The sequence below is a fragment of the Fusarium sambucinum genome, chromosome II (genome assembly GCF_050947815.1).
Source record: "Fusarium sambucinum isolate potato_lamoka chromosome II, whole genome shotgun sequence".
NCBI lineage: Eukaryota > Fungi > Ascomycota > Sordariomycetes > Hypocreales > Nectriaceae > Fusarium > Fusarium sambucinum.
The window spans coordinates 7,520,189-7,534,847 of record NC_139293.1 but is presented as its reverse complement, the minus strand read 5'-3'; the positions used below and the strand labels follow the sequence as shown (position 1 = coordinate 7,534,847).

The 14,659-nt window shown below is 49.6% G+C and overlaps 5 protein-coding genes across 5 annotated transcripts; 3 read left to right on the top strand and 2 right to left on the bottom strand.

Annotated features, from left to right (window-relative positions):
• Window positions 1-125: 125 nt before the first annotated feature.
• FSST1_009406 (HAD-like domain-containing protein) lies at window positions 126-1,565 on the top strand (the record flags this gene model as incomplete). The annotated part of the gene is made up of 1 exon (XM_083226375.1): window positions 126-1,565. One exon carries the CDS (start codon window positions 126-128, stop codon window positions 1,563-1,565), a length of 1,440 nt encoding a protein of 479 aa, XP_083085367.1.
• A 707-nt stretch (window positions 1,566-2,272) lies between these two features.
• Window positions 2,273-2,827, bottom strand: FSST1_009405 (uncharacterized protein; the record flags this gene model as incomplete). The annotated part of the gene is made up of 3 exons (XM_083226374.1): window positions 2,273-2,496; window positions 2,557-2,608; window positions 2,717-2,827. The coding sequence occupies 3 exons, from the start codon at window positions 2,825-2,827 to the stop codon at window positions 2,273-2,275; spliced, it is 387 nt and encodes a 128-aa protein (XP_083085366.1).
• Window positions 2,828-4,147: 1,320 nt separating this feature from the next.
• On the top strand, window positions 4,148-6,238 carry FSST1_009404 (palmitoyltransferase ERF2; the record flags this gene model as incomplete). The annotated part of the gene is made up of 2 exons (XM_083226373.1): window positions 4,148-5,410; window positions 5,465-6,238. 2 exons carry the CDS (start codon window positions 4,148-4,150, stop codon window positions 6,236-6,238), a joined length of 2,037 nt encoding a protein of 678 aa, XP_083085365.1.
• An 828-nt stretch (window positions 6,239-7,066) lies between these two features.
• Window positions 7,067-10,428, top strand: FSST1_009403 (translation termination modulator NEW1; the record flags this gene model as incomplete). The annotated part of the gene is made up of 2 exons (XM_083226372.1): window positions 7,067-9,660; window positions 9,711-10,428. 2 exons carry the CDS (start codon window positions 7,067-7,069, stop codon window positions 10,426-10,428), a joined length of 3,312 nt encoding a protein of 1,103 aa, XP_083085364.1.
• Window positions 10,429-11,156: 728 nt separating this feature from the next.
• Window positions 11,157-13,904, bottom strand: FSST1_009402 (glycosyl transferase family group 2-domain-containing protein; the record flags this gene model as incomplete). Its single annotated transcript, XM_083226371.1, has 3 exons — window positions 11,157-11,345; window positions 11,401-13,449; window positions 13,503-13,904. 3 exons carry the CDS (start codon window positions 13,902-13,904, stop codon window positions 11,157-11,159), a joined length of 2,640 nt encoding a protein of 879 aa, XP_083085363.1.
• Window positions 13,905-14,659: the final 755 nt, after the last annotated feature.

Sequence of the window (14,659 nt, the reverse complement as noted above, 5' to 3'; positions counted from 1 at the left end):
CCTTTAAGCATTTCTAGTCTTCATTTTTGATTTCCCAGGTCGTATCTCGGCTCATTTTCACTGCCTGCCTTACGCTATTTGCATTGTCAGACGTAGCAAATCTCACCCCGCGCGCGCACGATACAATGGCAGACCAACCAAGCCCTGCCAAACAGAATGTCGCACGACCACAACTGAGCTCGATGAGGAGCAGCTCATACCTTAGTGACCATCAAGAATACCGCCCTCCTCGGCAAGATTCAAACCGTCAGGACCAGCTGTTCCACGGTATTGACACTGTCATAGAGGATACAAGTAACAACTCGCCTATTCCTCAAACGAGGCCAATCCTCCCATTTAATGGTATCCCTTCTGAGGAAAACCCCCCGACTGTGGTCGACAGCGGATTGAGTCACTCGTACTCTCACCCTAACTGTGCCCCTCGTGCTGGCGAGAAATCGGATCGTCTCATTGCGACTCTATTTTACAAACCAAGAGGCGAAGACCAAGGCTCTCGATCGCCTGTCAAGACCACATTTGCCGACAGTAATGAGTCTCTACCCGCCAACCTGGCCCCTACGACCGACCCAAACGAGTACCCTCTCGAGCCGCCTACCCAGGAGTCTGAGCAGCTGGACCATATTTATGGCTCCTACATCTCGCCTCTGTGCATTACCTCTTTCCTTCACCTCATGTCGTCGTTCCCTCTGCCCCAAGACGCCGAGGAGCCTCACTCCTCTCACAGGTGCTTGGACAACCAGGAGCAACCGCGCATCGTGGAGCTAACGCTTTCACCCACACCATCTCCTGACTATCTTAGTCTGAATGATCTGAGAAAGCATGAGATGATTTACCGCTTTGAGCAGGAATGGAATGTGGACGTGGTCCTCCAGAGAGACAGTGTTTGGAGACGCCACCCCCGACTGGTGGTCTTTGACATGGACAGCACTCTCATTACTCAGGAAGTAATTGACCTTTTGGCTGATCATGTCAAGGATCCCCCAGATCTGGCTGCCCGGGTTGCCGAAATCACACATCGTGCGATGATGGGTGAGCTAGAGTTTGAGGCCTCTTTCCGTGAGCGAGTCGCTCTCCTCAAGGGTCTTTCTTCTACACTCTTTGAGCATCTCCGACCAGTCTTGGACGTTACCAAGGGTGTACCAGAGCTGATCAAATCTTTGAAGCGACTGGGTATCAAGACGGCAGTCCTTTCCGGCGGCTTCCAGCCCTTGACAGGATGGCTCGCTGGGCAATTGGGGATCGATTATGCCCATGCAAACCACGTCGTTATCGAGGATGGCAAGTTCACAGGCGAGGTTGAAGGTGTCATCGTTGGCAAGGAATGCAAGAGAGATCTTCTTGTCGAAATTGCCGCCAAAGAGGGAATTGACATGTCTCAGGTCATTGCCGTCGGCGATGGTGCTAACGACTTGCTCATGCTGGACAAGGCAGGTTTGGGTGTTGCGTGGAACGCAAAGCCTAGAGTGCAGATGGAGGCCAACGCTCGCCTAAACGGAGAGAGCCTACTGGATCTATTGTTCTTACTTGGCTTCACTGCCGAGGAGATTGACGCATTGTCTGTATAGGCCATTGGCGTTGGATGAAGAGAGTAGTATCACGAATGGTGAAGGTAGGAGTTCAGGATCAAAGTGGGTGTGTTGTGTTGGGTTATTGAGATACCAGGCAGCAACGAGAAACAAGACTTCCTCAGGATGTATCTTGGGCCGTAAGCATGAAATGAATAGTGATGACTAGTTGAATGTAGATTGGACTTTAGGTGTATTTGAGTGCCAAAATCTGGCAACACTATGTATATAAGTATTAACCATTTTGCTACCTTGGTTAGTGTGTGAAATGTGAAAGCGTTGCTTGCCTCCAGATTTTGGCAAGACACAAGCCATATCATATCTTCCGTAACATAGTGAGCTGGATGCCCCTTTGAGGCACTCCAGTATTTTAGACACAACTCGTGGAAAATTATCTGTTCGACCGTTTGCATCTTGGCTATAATACCAGCCGCTCGCCCGAGCAAGATATTAAGAAGACGTTGACGCAGAGAGTAACAATTCGAGACCAACAAAGACAAATTATAGTTAGACACAAAGCAAGTAAAAATCGCGAAGCGTCGTATGTGAACTATGGGTGGTTGCTAAACTTCAGCCCACTCTGTCCTTCTTTCTACACTGGGCGTGAGGTGAGAACTGGCTGATCCAACTCAGAACTCTCGCCGCCCATTCCCTACAACATGTGCTTGCACATGTAACCAGCTTTAACTACGTTCAAACATGTCGATTTAAGGGTATCCTTCCTTGCCCCACTTGTTGTACTTGTCGTGAAGCTCGGCAGGAAGGGTGACGTTGGGAACAACGACAACATTGAGAGCGCTGGGAGCGTCCTTGGGAGCCTGGTTGAGGTCACCACCGGGGTGGTACTGGTACTTGCCAGAGCTGCCGCTCTCCCAGGGATGGCTGGCAATGGTGACGGGAGACTCGGAGGTAGCGCCAGTGGGCGATCGGCCTGAATTTCAATATGTCAGCAACTGCTTTGTCGTGCAGATACCTTTGTGGATTTCCATACCAAAGTAGAAGCCAGCACCGCCAAGAGCAGCAACCATAACACCACCGAGAATCTACAATTCATCCATATACGTTAGCAACGATAGTTCGTGGCATGCTGTTATTGTTGATGTTGTCGACCTGGCGCAGGTGGAGGGCTAGGCCGAGGCATTATGACGCACCAGAATCTCGGGGTTGCGCTGGGACTCCTTCTTGAGCTCATTCTTCTGGTGCTCCTGGAAACGGCGAGCAGTGGTGGAGAGGAAACGACGAGAGACGATGCGAGAGGCCATTGTGACGACGGACTTTGCGGCTGTGGTTGGAGAATGGGTTTCTACGTCGGGACTTTGGTGGTAAAGCTTTGAAGTTCTCGTATGATTTCGGAGTCAGTCGTTACGATGAATGCGAGCATGATTATTGGCCAATCCCGGGGAGCATCACATATCACGTGACCAGCGAGCTGGAGGGATGACGTCTAGAGAGGTAGGTCAGTCCTCAGCCCAGAACCTCTCGATGTATGCCTGAGACTCCAGGCCATAAGCTGGAGCATTCCGTCTACTTGTCCCTGGCTAGAGCGAACTATTCGTTCATTGTGATGCGACGCTGATCATTCGAACCTCTTAAAAGTCAAGACTAATAAAGTTAGTCGAGCCAGGAATGCAGCCAAAATCAAACTCTTTCCTATTCTCGTAACCGACGTTATTCTGGGATTGGATGTCAAACGTCAATGAGACGGGTTGCTGCAGAAGGCTCCCCACGCTTGTGCCTCTCTAGATTGACTGACGTCTGCGGATGTGATTTGTGCATAAGAAATTCCTGGCGAGAGCAATTACAATGCTTTCAGCCATAAACAACCTTTGATTTCCGTGATCAGTTATCGCATTGAGTTATCACCCTCCAGACCAGTCCAGCTCATCCCTGCATCAGGGCCGCTAGCAGGGGCTTCAGTGACCTGAGGACAGGTCAGCCCCTGGCCCCTTACTGGGGCCCGAGAACAGCCTAGGAACTTGTCCTGCTTGTGCCGTAATATAGTGTACGCAGCGGGAACGTCCAATTACCTGGCGATTCTCGACCAAGGTTTCTGAGGCTGTCCTGTCCGGGCTTGGAAAAAGGAACCAAGACCCAAGTCCAAGCCCAAGTTGGAAGTAGGAAAAAAGGAACAAGCATACTCTGTACACCACCTCCTCTCATTCATCACATTTTCCTTTCTTTGCTGGCCGCTTCTTACGTTCTCTACTCTAAACCGAGTTAACTCTCGATTTGTGCGCTCCCTACCTATCTTATTTTTCAACTTGTTGCGACCATTTCTCCTAATTTCTATTTTCTTTGGGCTTCAATCCGTCTTCTGCCCCCCGTCCATCCCTTTGGTTCATTTGTACAGTACTGCGTAACGCGAACAACTGCCGACCGTGCCGACTTTACCTTTGGATATACGAGCCTTTTGACATTATTCGTTGGTGAAGACGATCTTTGGAGGACGACTTTGAATGACATAACGAGATCGTGGCCAACGCGCAACTACTTCTATAATTCCGAACGAACCGCAGACACGTCACTTCGCAGCGAACGAGCACTGCACGGACGACACAATTACAAAATAAAATATCGTCGCCATGACCTCGAAACCCGACGATGATGGCTTTCTGGCACCACATGTATCCCGGTCAGACGCACAGAGGCCACTGAGTATCGTCTCTTCCCGAATGACAGATATTGCGAGTGAAGATGGTGATGAACCGGATGTGCAACAGAATAGATTGAGCATTCCACAAAGTACCGACATGGGCTCGCGACCTGATACTGCACGGACGGGAGCTTCTTCGAGAGGGCCGTGGCAGAGCCAGTCATTGCGAAATAAGACATATCTTGCTGGTGTTCAGGCTAAGAGGGGGAGCGTTGAAAGTTCGACGGCCGGTTCGACCAGTCAGCCACCAAGTTTGTCAAGCAGAAGCCATGTGCCGTCATTACAGTCGCATGCCTTCTTCCGTCCCATGAGCTCGCAGAAACTACAGGCGCAAAGGGGAGGATCTCATCGACCATCGACAATGAGCCAGATGTCAGCTGCGTCACCTTCATCCCCAACATCTCCGACATCTCCGACATCGCCTAGGTCCGATGAGCTTGGCGAGGCCAGTGGTAGTCAACAAACGCGGCAGAGTATTATATCGAACCCCATTGCGCAGTTGCAACGCCAAATGAGCAACGAGGAAAACATGCGACCGCCGCCATCCCGAGGTACCGAAATGACCGAGCAAGAAACTTTGGACAGAATAACGGCGAATACAAGTCCAAGCCATGGCCATTACCCGACAGGAAGTTTAACTGATAGTGTTCGCCCCCTTCAAGGCAGGACTTCAGATACCAGTCAATTTCAGCACAGCATCATTGTGGACAAAAGCTATAAAGACCTTTCCAACCTACCTAGTCCTATAAAGACCCCAAGGTCATTCCGCTCAAGTTTTCTTATGCCTGGTCGAAGCAACGACGGGCAGCTAAGTCAAAACCGAAGCACTGAAGGAGCCGAGAAACTATCTTCGGCTGCCTCATCGCCCCAGTTCAGACCCATTGACTCTAGGACTGAGCAGCAGCACCCACGTGTTCCGTACAAGCCCAGCCAAAAATCCGATCTTGGTCGAGTCCATCAGTATTTTGATGGTAATACAGTATTTTGTTTGGGTGGCCGCTGGCAAAACACACGAGGAAGACCCATCAACATTGCGACTGGCATCTTCGTTGTCGTCCCTTGTGCTCTGTTCTTTGGTTTTGAGGCGCCATGGCTATGGAATAATGTGTCACCTGCGATACCTATTGTATTTGCATACCTCGCTTACATCTGTTTCTCATCTTTTATTCATGCATCAGTGACAGACCCAGGTGTAAGTTCCGAATCCTTTCAATAACAGAATTCAAATGTATGCTAACACCCTCAGATCCTACCACGAAACCTACACCAATTTCCACCTGTAGATGACAATGACGACCCCCTTCAACTTAGCCCCCCTACAACGGATTGGGCGCTGATAAAATCCGCTGAATCAACCACTGCCGCTATGGAAGTTCCAGTTAAGCACTGTAGGACGTGCAATATCTGGCGGCCACCGCGTGCCCATCACTGTCGCCTGTGCGACAACTGCATCGAGACCCACGACCATCACTGCGTGTGGCTCAACAACTGTGTCGGAAAACGCAACTACCGATATTTCTTTACTTTTGTTACATCTGCGACCGTTCTTGCAGCTTATTTAATTGCCACGTCTCTTACACAGATCCTTCTTTACAAATCCCGGGAGGGCATCTCCTTCGGACAAGCCGTCGATCATTTCAGAGTTCCTTTCGCCCTTGTTTTCCTTGGTTTTATCACCTTTCTCTACCCCGCTGCCTTGATGGGTTATCACATCTTCCTCATGGCACGAGGCGAAACAACAAGAGAGTACATGAACTCGCACAAATTTGCTAAGAAGGAGCGTTTCCGGGCATTTTCTCAAGCCAGCGTCTTCAAGAACTTTATTGTTGTTCTTTGCCGTCCACGACAACCCACGTATTATCGATTCAAGGCTCACTACCACGAAGGCGACCAGCGCTTAGGAATTCGAAGGGACAAGCGGCCAAGATCAAGTTCCCAGGGATTGGAAATGCACGATGTCAACCCTGGGTCATCTGGCTTTCAAGGCCCTGTCTCGTTGAGAAATGAAACTCCTCATTAATTGTGGTGCTTAATATTGGGATTGCATTACATTGCGCTGTGCTTATATTATTATAGCTTTGGTTGGCGCAGTTACTGGGAAGTATTCATCATCTGGGGGGCGGTGAGGATGATATGATGATGCCTGTTTCTTTCTTCTCTTTATTATACCCTATTCATGTTTAACTACTTGACCGCATTTATGTATTCTCTCTTTTTTTTTAGTAAAAAATCCTGGAAAAGCCGGCACAGCCAGCAAAGACAGACAGGCAGGCGTTGGGCACTGAGTGGTATGAACAGCCTCGGTAGGCTCTGGTGCACATCTAAGATTATATCCAGATTTCTTCATAGTGCAGTGCAAGTTAACTCAACGTTAGATTCAATTCTTGTATTGCATATCCTTTCCACAAATGGAGTGACCGCCATAACTTAATTGATACGAACTAGGAAATCTCGTTTTTTAGGTTCCTCCTGGTTGGTGATATACTGCCAAAGTCCACTTAAACACTCCCCAGATGCACGTGGAAATAACTTAGGAAAAGGCGGAGTGCCCGATCCGTGCAGGCGATAAACGCATTGATAAGAAAAATTTCAAAATTTAGTGCGCCCAACCTTTGAAACTAAGGAGTCCCTGCTCTACCTAACATCGTAAGCAGCGCTTTTTCTACGCTCGCTATACTTTTTTCTTTTTTCCCTCAAGGGCATCGTTGGTTTTTGTTGGGGTTTCATTCTTTTGACTGCTTTCATCGACTGGAACAGCATCTAATACCGACTGAGGCCCTTTTTAACATCTGTCGTATTGCCCGATTTGTTTATTTGCGCACGGCGATACAACAAAGAACTCGATACGATGCCTCATCCTGTTACGCCGCCGTCCGGCGACGCCCCGCCCCCGCCATCTCAAGAAACCATCAACGATCTTCTTAACACAATCTTCACCGCAAAGACCTCGGCCTCGTCGATCGATGCTTGCTATGGCCTCTGCGAGATTCTTATCTCTTCCGTTGGCGTCGCTGGCTTGAATGACTACGGTGTCATTGCTGAGATCAAAAAGGCTGCTGCTGATAAGAAGTCTGGTCTTCGCCGCGAGTCCAGTCAGAACCTTCTTGGTGCTGTTTTCGAGCGCTTCCTCCCTCGTCAGCCTATCAGCGAGGTCGTTCTCCTTCTCCAGGATAGCAACCTTGTTGGCGTTGCCCTCGACGCTCTTTCCGATAAGGGTGCTGTCGTTCGCGATGCTGCCCACTATGGTCTTGATGCGGCTTTTGGCGTTCTAAGTCCAGAGGCCCTCGTTACTGGCCTTCTTCCTGCTCTGGTCGAGTACCTCTCCAGGAAGACTGGAAAATGGCAGGGAACTGTCGGCGCCTACAAGCTTCTCCAGAAGATGGCTGACAAGGCCAAGGTCTCCCTCGGAGGTACCAAGGAGGAGGCTGTTGAGAAGGATCTTCTCCGCGAGTCTCTGGGTGCCAAGCTTGCCGGTTTGATCCCTATCGTCGAGGGTGGCATGCACGACTTGAAGACCGAGGTTGAGAAGCAGGCTGTTGCGACCATGAACTCGCTTACCACTCTTCTCTCCAACGATGATGTCGCCCCCCGTATTCCTCTGCTCGTCGACACCATGCAGCATCCTTCATCTCAGACTCTTCAGAAGGCCATCCATGCCCTGTCTCAGACTACCTTCGTCGCCATTGTCACATCGCCTGTGCTGGCTCTCCTGACACCTTTCCTGGAGCGATCCCTCAACAGCCCCACCACTGCTCAAGAGGTTCTGCGACAGACTGTTGTCATTGTCGAGAACTTGACCAAGCTGGTCCACGACCCCATCGAGGCCCGAACCTTCTTGCCCAAGCTCATTCCCGGTGTCAAGAGCGTTTGCGACCGAGCCTCTCTTCCCGAGGTTCGTGAGATCGCTGAGCGCGCCCTTGCCACTATGGAGAAGGCCATGGGTGATGATAAGGATGTTGTTGCCCGTACATCCGGCGAAGATGTTGCCAAGGTTCTTGACGAGCAGATCAAGGCCAACGGCGGTCTTGCTAGTCAGCAGGATCTCTTCAAGCAGGCTCGTCCCTACATCTCCGACATGGTCGCTATTGATGTCAACTACCGCTATGTCAACCGTATTTCTGGACGAATTGCTCCTTACATTACAAGCTTCATGAAGGATGCTGAGGCCTGCCAAAAGGTTGCCGATGCTGTTCAGAAGCACTACGTCGAGGAGGATGAGCGCAAGTACGGTGTTCCCGAAAAGGAGGATGACGGTGAGGTTGAGATCGTCAACGCCGACTTCTCTCTCGCCTACGGTGGTATGCTTCTCCTGTCGCACACCAACTTGCGACTTCTCAAGGGCCACCGCTACGGTCTTTGCGGTCGAAACGGTGCTGGAAAGTCAACTCTTATGCGAAGTATCGCGAACGGCAAGCTTGAGGGCTTCCCTCCCCAGGATGTTCTCCGCACTTGTTATGTCGAACATAACCAGGGCGAGGATGCTGATATCAGCATTCTCGAGTTCGTTGCCAAGGACCCCGAGATTGCCACACAAGGCCTTGAGCGTATCTCCGAGGTTCTGGCCGAGTTCGGCTTCACTGCTGGTCCTGAGGGTCGACAGTCTGAGAGAGTTGGATCTCTGTCTGGAGGTTGGAAGATGAAGCTGGCTTTGGCCCGTGCTATGCTGCAGCGCGCAGATGTTCTTCTTCTTGACGAACCTACTAACCATCTCGACGTTGCCAACATTGCATGGCTCGAGAACTACCTCAAGTCTCACCCTGACATCACCAGTCTTATCGTTTCTCACGACTCCGGCTTCTTGGACAATGTCACCACTGACATCTACCATTACGAGCCTAACAAGAAGCTGGCCTGCTACAAGGGTAACCTGGCCAACTTTGTCAGGATCAAGCCCGAGGCCAAGAGTTACTACACTCTGTCCGCCTCTACTGTTCAGTTCAAGTTCCCTCCTCCCGGTATCTTGACTGGTGTCAAGTCTCAGACTCGTGCTATTATCCGCATGTCCAACGTTTCATTCTCCTACCCCAACGCGCCAAAGCCCTCTCTATCAGATGTTTCTTGTCAGCTGACGCTGTCATCTCGTGTTGCCATTATTGGACCCAACGGTGCTGGAAAATCGACACTCATCAAGCTCCTTACTGGCGAGACCATTCCTAGTACCGGAAAGGTTGAGAAGCACCCCAACTTGCGTATCGGTTACATCAAGCAGCACGCTCTGGAGCACGTTGAGATGCACTTGGAGAAAACCCCTAACCAGTACCTTCAGTGGCGTTACCAGCACGGTGATGACCGAGAGGTTCACATGAAGCAGACTCGTGCCTTGTCAGAGGCCGATCGTGCCCAGATGGACAAGTGGGTTGACCTGAAGGATGGAAAGTCCGCTCGTCAAGTCGAGACTCTGGTTGGTCGTCAGAAGTACAAGAAGACCTTCCAATACGAAGTGTAAGTCCCCTTTCTGTGTTAGAACAAAGTGTTTTACTAACCCCTAGCAGCAAGTGGCGCGGCCTCCTGCCCAAGAACAACACTATGATTTCTCGTGAGACTCTTATCGAGCTTGGTTTCGACAAGCTCATTCAGGAGTTTGACGATCACGAGGCTTCCCGAGAAGGTCTTGGTTACCGTGAGCTTCAGCCCAAGATTATCTCCAAGCACTTCGAGGATCTTGGTCTTGACCCTGAGATCGCCAACCACAACGAGATCGGTTCCCTTTCTGGTGGACAGAAGGTCAAGGTCGTCATTGCCGGAGCCATGTGGAACAACCCCCATCTTCTTGTGCTTGACGAGCCTACTAACTTCTTGGATCGAGACTCTCTCGGTGGTCTTGCTGTCGCTATCCGTGACTTCAAGGGTGGTGTCATTCTGATTTCTCACAACGAGGAGTTCGTCGGCGCCCTGTGCTCTGAGCAGTGGCACGTCAACGATGGCCGTGTTGCCCTGAAGGGTACCGCTGCTATCAGCCTCGACCGCTTTGAGGACAGCCGTCCCAGCAGCGGTGTCAACAGCACTGCTGCCAGCTCCGTTGTGAGCAGCGCTGTCAACAGCGGCATCGAGGACAACTCCGATATGAAGTTCCGTGCCAGAAAGAAGAAGAAGATGACCAAGAAGGAGCTCAAGGAGCGTGAGGTCCGTCGTCGGCTTCGCCACATCGAGTGGCTCAACAGCCCCAAGGGTACTCCCCATCCTGTTGACACTGACGATGAGGACAACTAAGAAAAGTTTTGCATTTTTATTTTTATTTTTGTGTGCGTCTTGTTTCGGAACATCTGCAGATATGAATGAGTTTTCATGTTGAGCGGCATACGACGATTGCTTCCAAAAGAGAACTCGAGGCATTGCGAGTCATCAATGATGTCGCATCACGCTATGAAGAATGAATGGTATTCACTTAGATAGAATTGATAGGATGGCATAGAGGCGTTGGTTTGTTTGGGATAGACGACTTTGAATCACATCAAACTTCGACTGACTTTATCTTTTATTCTTCTGTGATCTGAGCATTGTTCATTAATGATCTTTGTTTCCGATTATGCCCCAAACTGATGCTTCGTAAACGAGATTATTAGACATTACAACACCCTCGCATGTAAGTGAGTAAAATTCTCTTCGAAGGAAGTCCGTATTGTTGTTAGATAGAATGTGTCTTGACCTGGCAGAATTCCCACAAGTGATAAATACTGGATACTGAAGCGCTCATGTGCACGTCGCGGTCATGTTAGAACAGTACCGCGGCAGCGAACATCACAATGCACGTCAGATGGATTTAATCAGAAAGATTGAATTTATTGACTATGGAAATTGTGTAAAGTTCCTCGGAGTATAACGACTGGAACGAATGCTTCTCCGAGTACATGTTTCTATGCTCGTATCATGAAACTCGATATGAAATAAACACAAATGAAATAAACAGATACGCTTTTTGGGTGATACAGGAACCAGATTTACCAAGAGAAGGTCATCAGGGCAGGGTTTAGGGCCAAAGGCAACAGAAGGTGACTTCCAGCTACAGTGGCCATGGGTAGAATGGCAACGAAATCATTAATGCGCCAGTCATGAGGAACAAAGTCCGCCGTGGCCATGATGATGAGACCGATGATAGCCAGTAAAGAAAGAGTCATAGAGACACGGAACTATTGAAAGATGTTAGTAAATATTCGAAGCTACTCCATAGATAGGAAAGCTTACCTTCTTCAAAACCTTGGGAACTTCGATAAAGAAGTTAGAGAATTCGGCTTCCTTGGAAGTGGAACCCCAGCTCATGTCAATCTCAAACATATGTGCCAACAAAGCTTGGCTGACATGCAGAGAGAGACCTCCGAGGAAAAGAGCTAGCATCAGGGTCCATTTGAAGTTCTCGTAGATGGCATAACCCAGGCTACGTTCGCCAGAACGGTATCGCATCACGGCAAGCGCGATGTTACCAAGGCCGTTGAAGACAAGAATGATAGAAAACCATACCTGCCAGGAGTCAAGGTAGTACTTGTCGAGGTATCCGTTGAACCAGCCCATCAGGAAGTAGTTGGCAGTAGTCATGATCCATGCAGCGCCAATAGCATAGTAGGTGCCGATGTAGGAAATTACAGTGATCTTGGAAGTAAAGCGAATGTTGGAAAAGCAGAAACGACGGAACAAGGGAGTGAAAGGACCGCGCCACAACCATGTGCGAATGGGGTTGAACAACAACTCATTGCATCCAAAAGCGTACTTTTCCCATCGAGCTAGCTCATCATACACGGTCAGAGACACGCCCTCTTTGAAGCCATCACCAGCCCATGCAGCGAGACGGATAATGTAACCACTGCATTGCAGACGGAGGGACATATCGAAATCTTCGGAGACGTGACTCTCGGACCAGAATTTGTCATATCCATCTTCATCCTGATAAGCAACTTGTTGGATAGCAGACCAGCGAAGGATGGCATTGTGGCCAACAAATGGAGCAACATCGCCGTTGGAGACAGTGAAACGAATCGCAGTGTAGATGAGGTCAGTGAAGAAAGTGATACCATTTTCGAAGTAGGTGTGCACAACTTGCATAACACCAGAGGAGAATTGCATGATACCAACTTCAGGTGACTGTTCCATCTCAGAGACGGAGTCCAGAAGGCAGTCAGTGGGAACCCGTGTATCAGAATCGATGAGGAGGATGTAGTCGCCAACACGAATGTTTCCGTCAGCCCAGGCACGACCATTCTCATCGAGAACATCCTTAAGAGCCTGTTCGTAAGCCAGAGCCTCATCAGCTTGACTCCAGTCGGCGGGTCGCTTGATAAGCTGTAGGCGTTCTTCAACTTTGCAGGAGATCATGAGACCAAAGTTCATGTTTGAAGCCTTCTTGAACTTGCCCTTTCGTACGAAACCATCCTCGCCATGCTTAGGTCGTGCGACCCAGCCTATGCTGTTATCGGCGTAGAACTCAATGCGAGCATCGCGCTCCTCCGGGTTGACAAGCTGGAGACCATCGTCGTTGATGAACATATTGGCAGATCCTCCCTGAAGCTCATAGGTTGACATAGCTTGCTTGATAGACTTAACGGTAGGAAGAATGACCGCGTTTAGGCCTTCCTTGTAGACAGGACATTGGATGGTGATGTGAGGCAGTGTAGCGCCTTGGAGTCTTCTGGGAGGGCGGGCTGAGTAGAACTTGGAGTTGATGGTCAGTTGACGGATGGGACCGAAGATCTGTGCCAAACAACCGACAATGACCTGAGCGAAGAAGAGTGAGAAGAAGACCTGGATGGGAAAGAGAGCAACAAGGCCAAGGCGCTTGTAGTCACCATCAATAGCAATCTCGACGGCGAGCTGTCTCCAGGCAGCACCAAGGGAGGCCATAACGATGAGAAGTGTGAGCGAAACGAGAACGGCATTCTGGAGATGAATTGGCCGGTTTTCAGGCTTAATCTCACCACTCTCCTCGTCAATCTCATACTCGACCTCAGTGGATGAATCTTTCTCATCCTCGTCTATCGCCTGCCCCGAGTTCCATACAAGTTCCATGAGCTCTGATTCAATGATTTTAGCGCGAGCCATCAAGTTTAAGGCGTCATCGTCCCAAACAATCAACAAGCCATCAGAAGCAATGAAAGCTGCAAATTGATGCTTGCGAGCTCGGGGTAGGTCATTGACAGTGGGTAAAATCTGTACGCGAAGACCATTCATCAACGGTACATCCACTGCATCGGGCGACCATTGAAGAAAGGTCTTAATAACACGGGAGTTCACGGTCATGGCACACTGAGAAACAAGTTAGTAATGAGTTTATTGGTGGAATTGAGACCTGAACATACTTGAACGTTGAGTGCTGTGCAGGCAATAGCGAAGGGAGATTGTCCTAGTTGAGGTGGGCAAGCCATATATTGGCCGCGAGACTTGCGTAGAAGAACACCCTCAATCTCACCAGAGCTGTCGCCAACCCAAAGTTGAGAACATTGTTGTTGGTAAAGGTAGTTGACCATGACTTCGTGTTTGATGTCATCAAGAAGTCCACTGCTGCCTGTCGAGGGCGCAATGGAGGGAGGACCAGCAGTGAACTTGGGACCAGGGTTCAATTCGACAACAGCAGCTGGGGGAACCTTTTCATCAATGGGAGCATGGATAGAAACAGAAGGCCGGTGACTGGGCCTCCTGGGAAGTGGTCCTGCCGGAACCTGGGGCGGGATATCCGCCTTGAAGTAGCTGCCAATGCCCATTATGGCGATAAATGGCTAAAATAAAGTCTCGATACAGACTTGGGAAGTCTTGTTGACGTGAGAAGGTGGTTGGAATCTGTCCTAGTTAATGTCAAATACAGGAGTGGCCTGAGACGTATGTAATCCAGTTGGAATGATCGGAAGGCTTCAAATGTCGATGGCCATGAAAATTTCAAAAAGAATGATGTGGTGAATGAATGACAGATAATTTTACGGAATAAGAGAATGAGTGACTGGATGGATGGATGAAAGAATGAATGAAGAGAGTGAAGGACAGTAGTGAGTGTAGATTGAAGATCCAAGATTCGAACCTCAAAGTGCAACGACCGGTCAATTAAACAAATTGGGATCCAGCGTCAGGCTCAACACACAGGCAAGTGTATTAAAGTTTCTTGTCCTAAGAAAAGCGCAGTATGCGATAATACGCCACCTCAGACGGGGAGTAAGGCAATGAGGTCGGACAAAGCGACATAAGCTATGAGAAGCGAATTAAAAACGGAGAACATGAAAAGAGTCACCCACAAGACAATCACAACTTGGCTAGTCAAGCCTCAAGACCACTATTGTCCCGGACAATCCTGAGTCTGGGTAGTCATAGTAGATGACCCAGAGAGGGGTGATAAGTTGGTAGTCTTGCAGGCGTGTTTTTGTAAATGCAGCGACTCTAACCGACTACCTGGTTCAGACGCAAAGCAAAAGCTTTCTGAAAAGAAAGCGTTCCCATGTGGCTGGAGCCTAGGCAGGTCCAAGTGGGC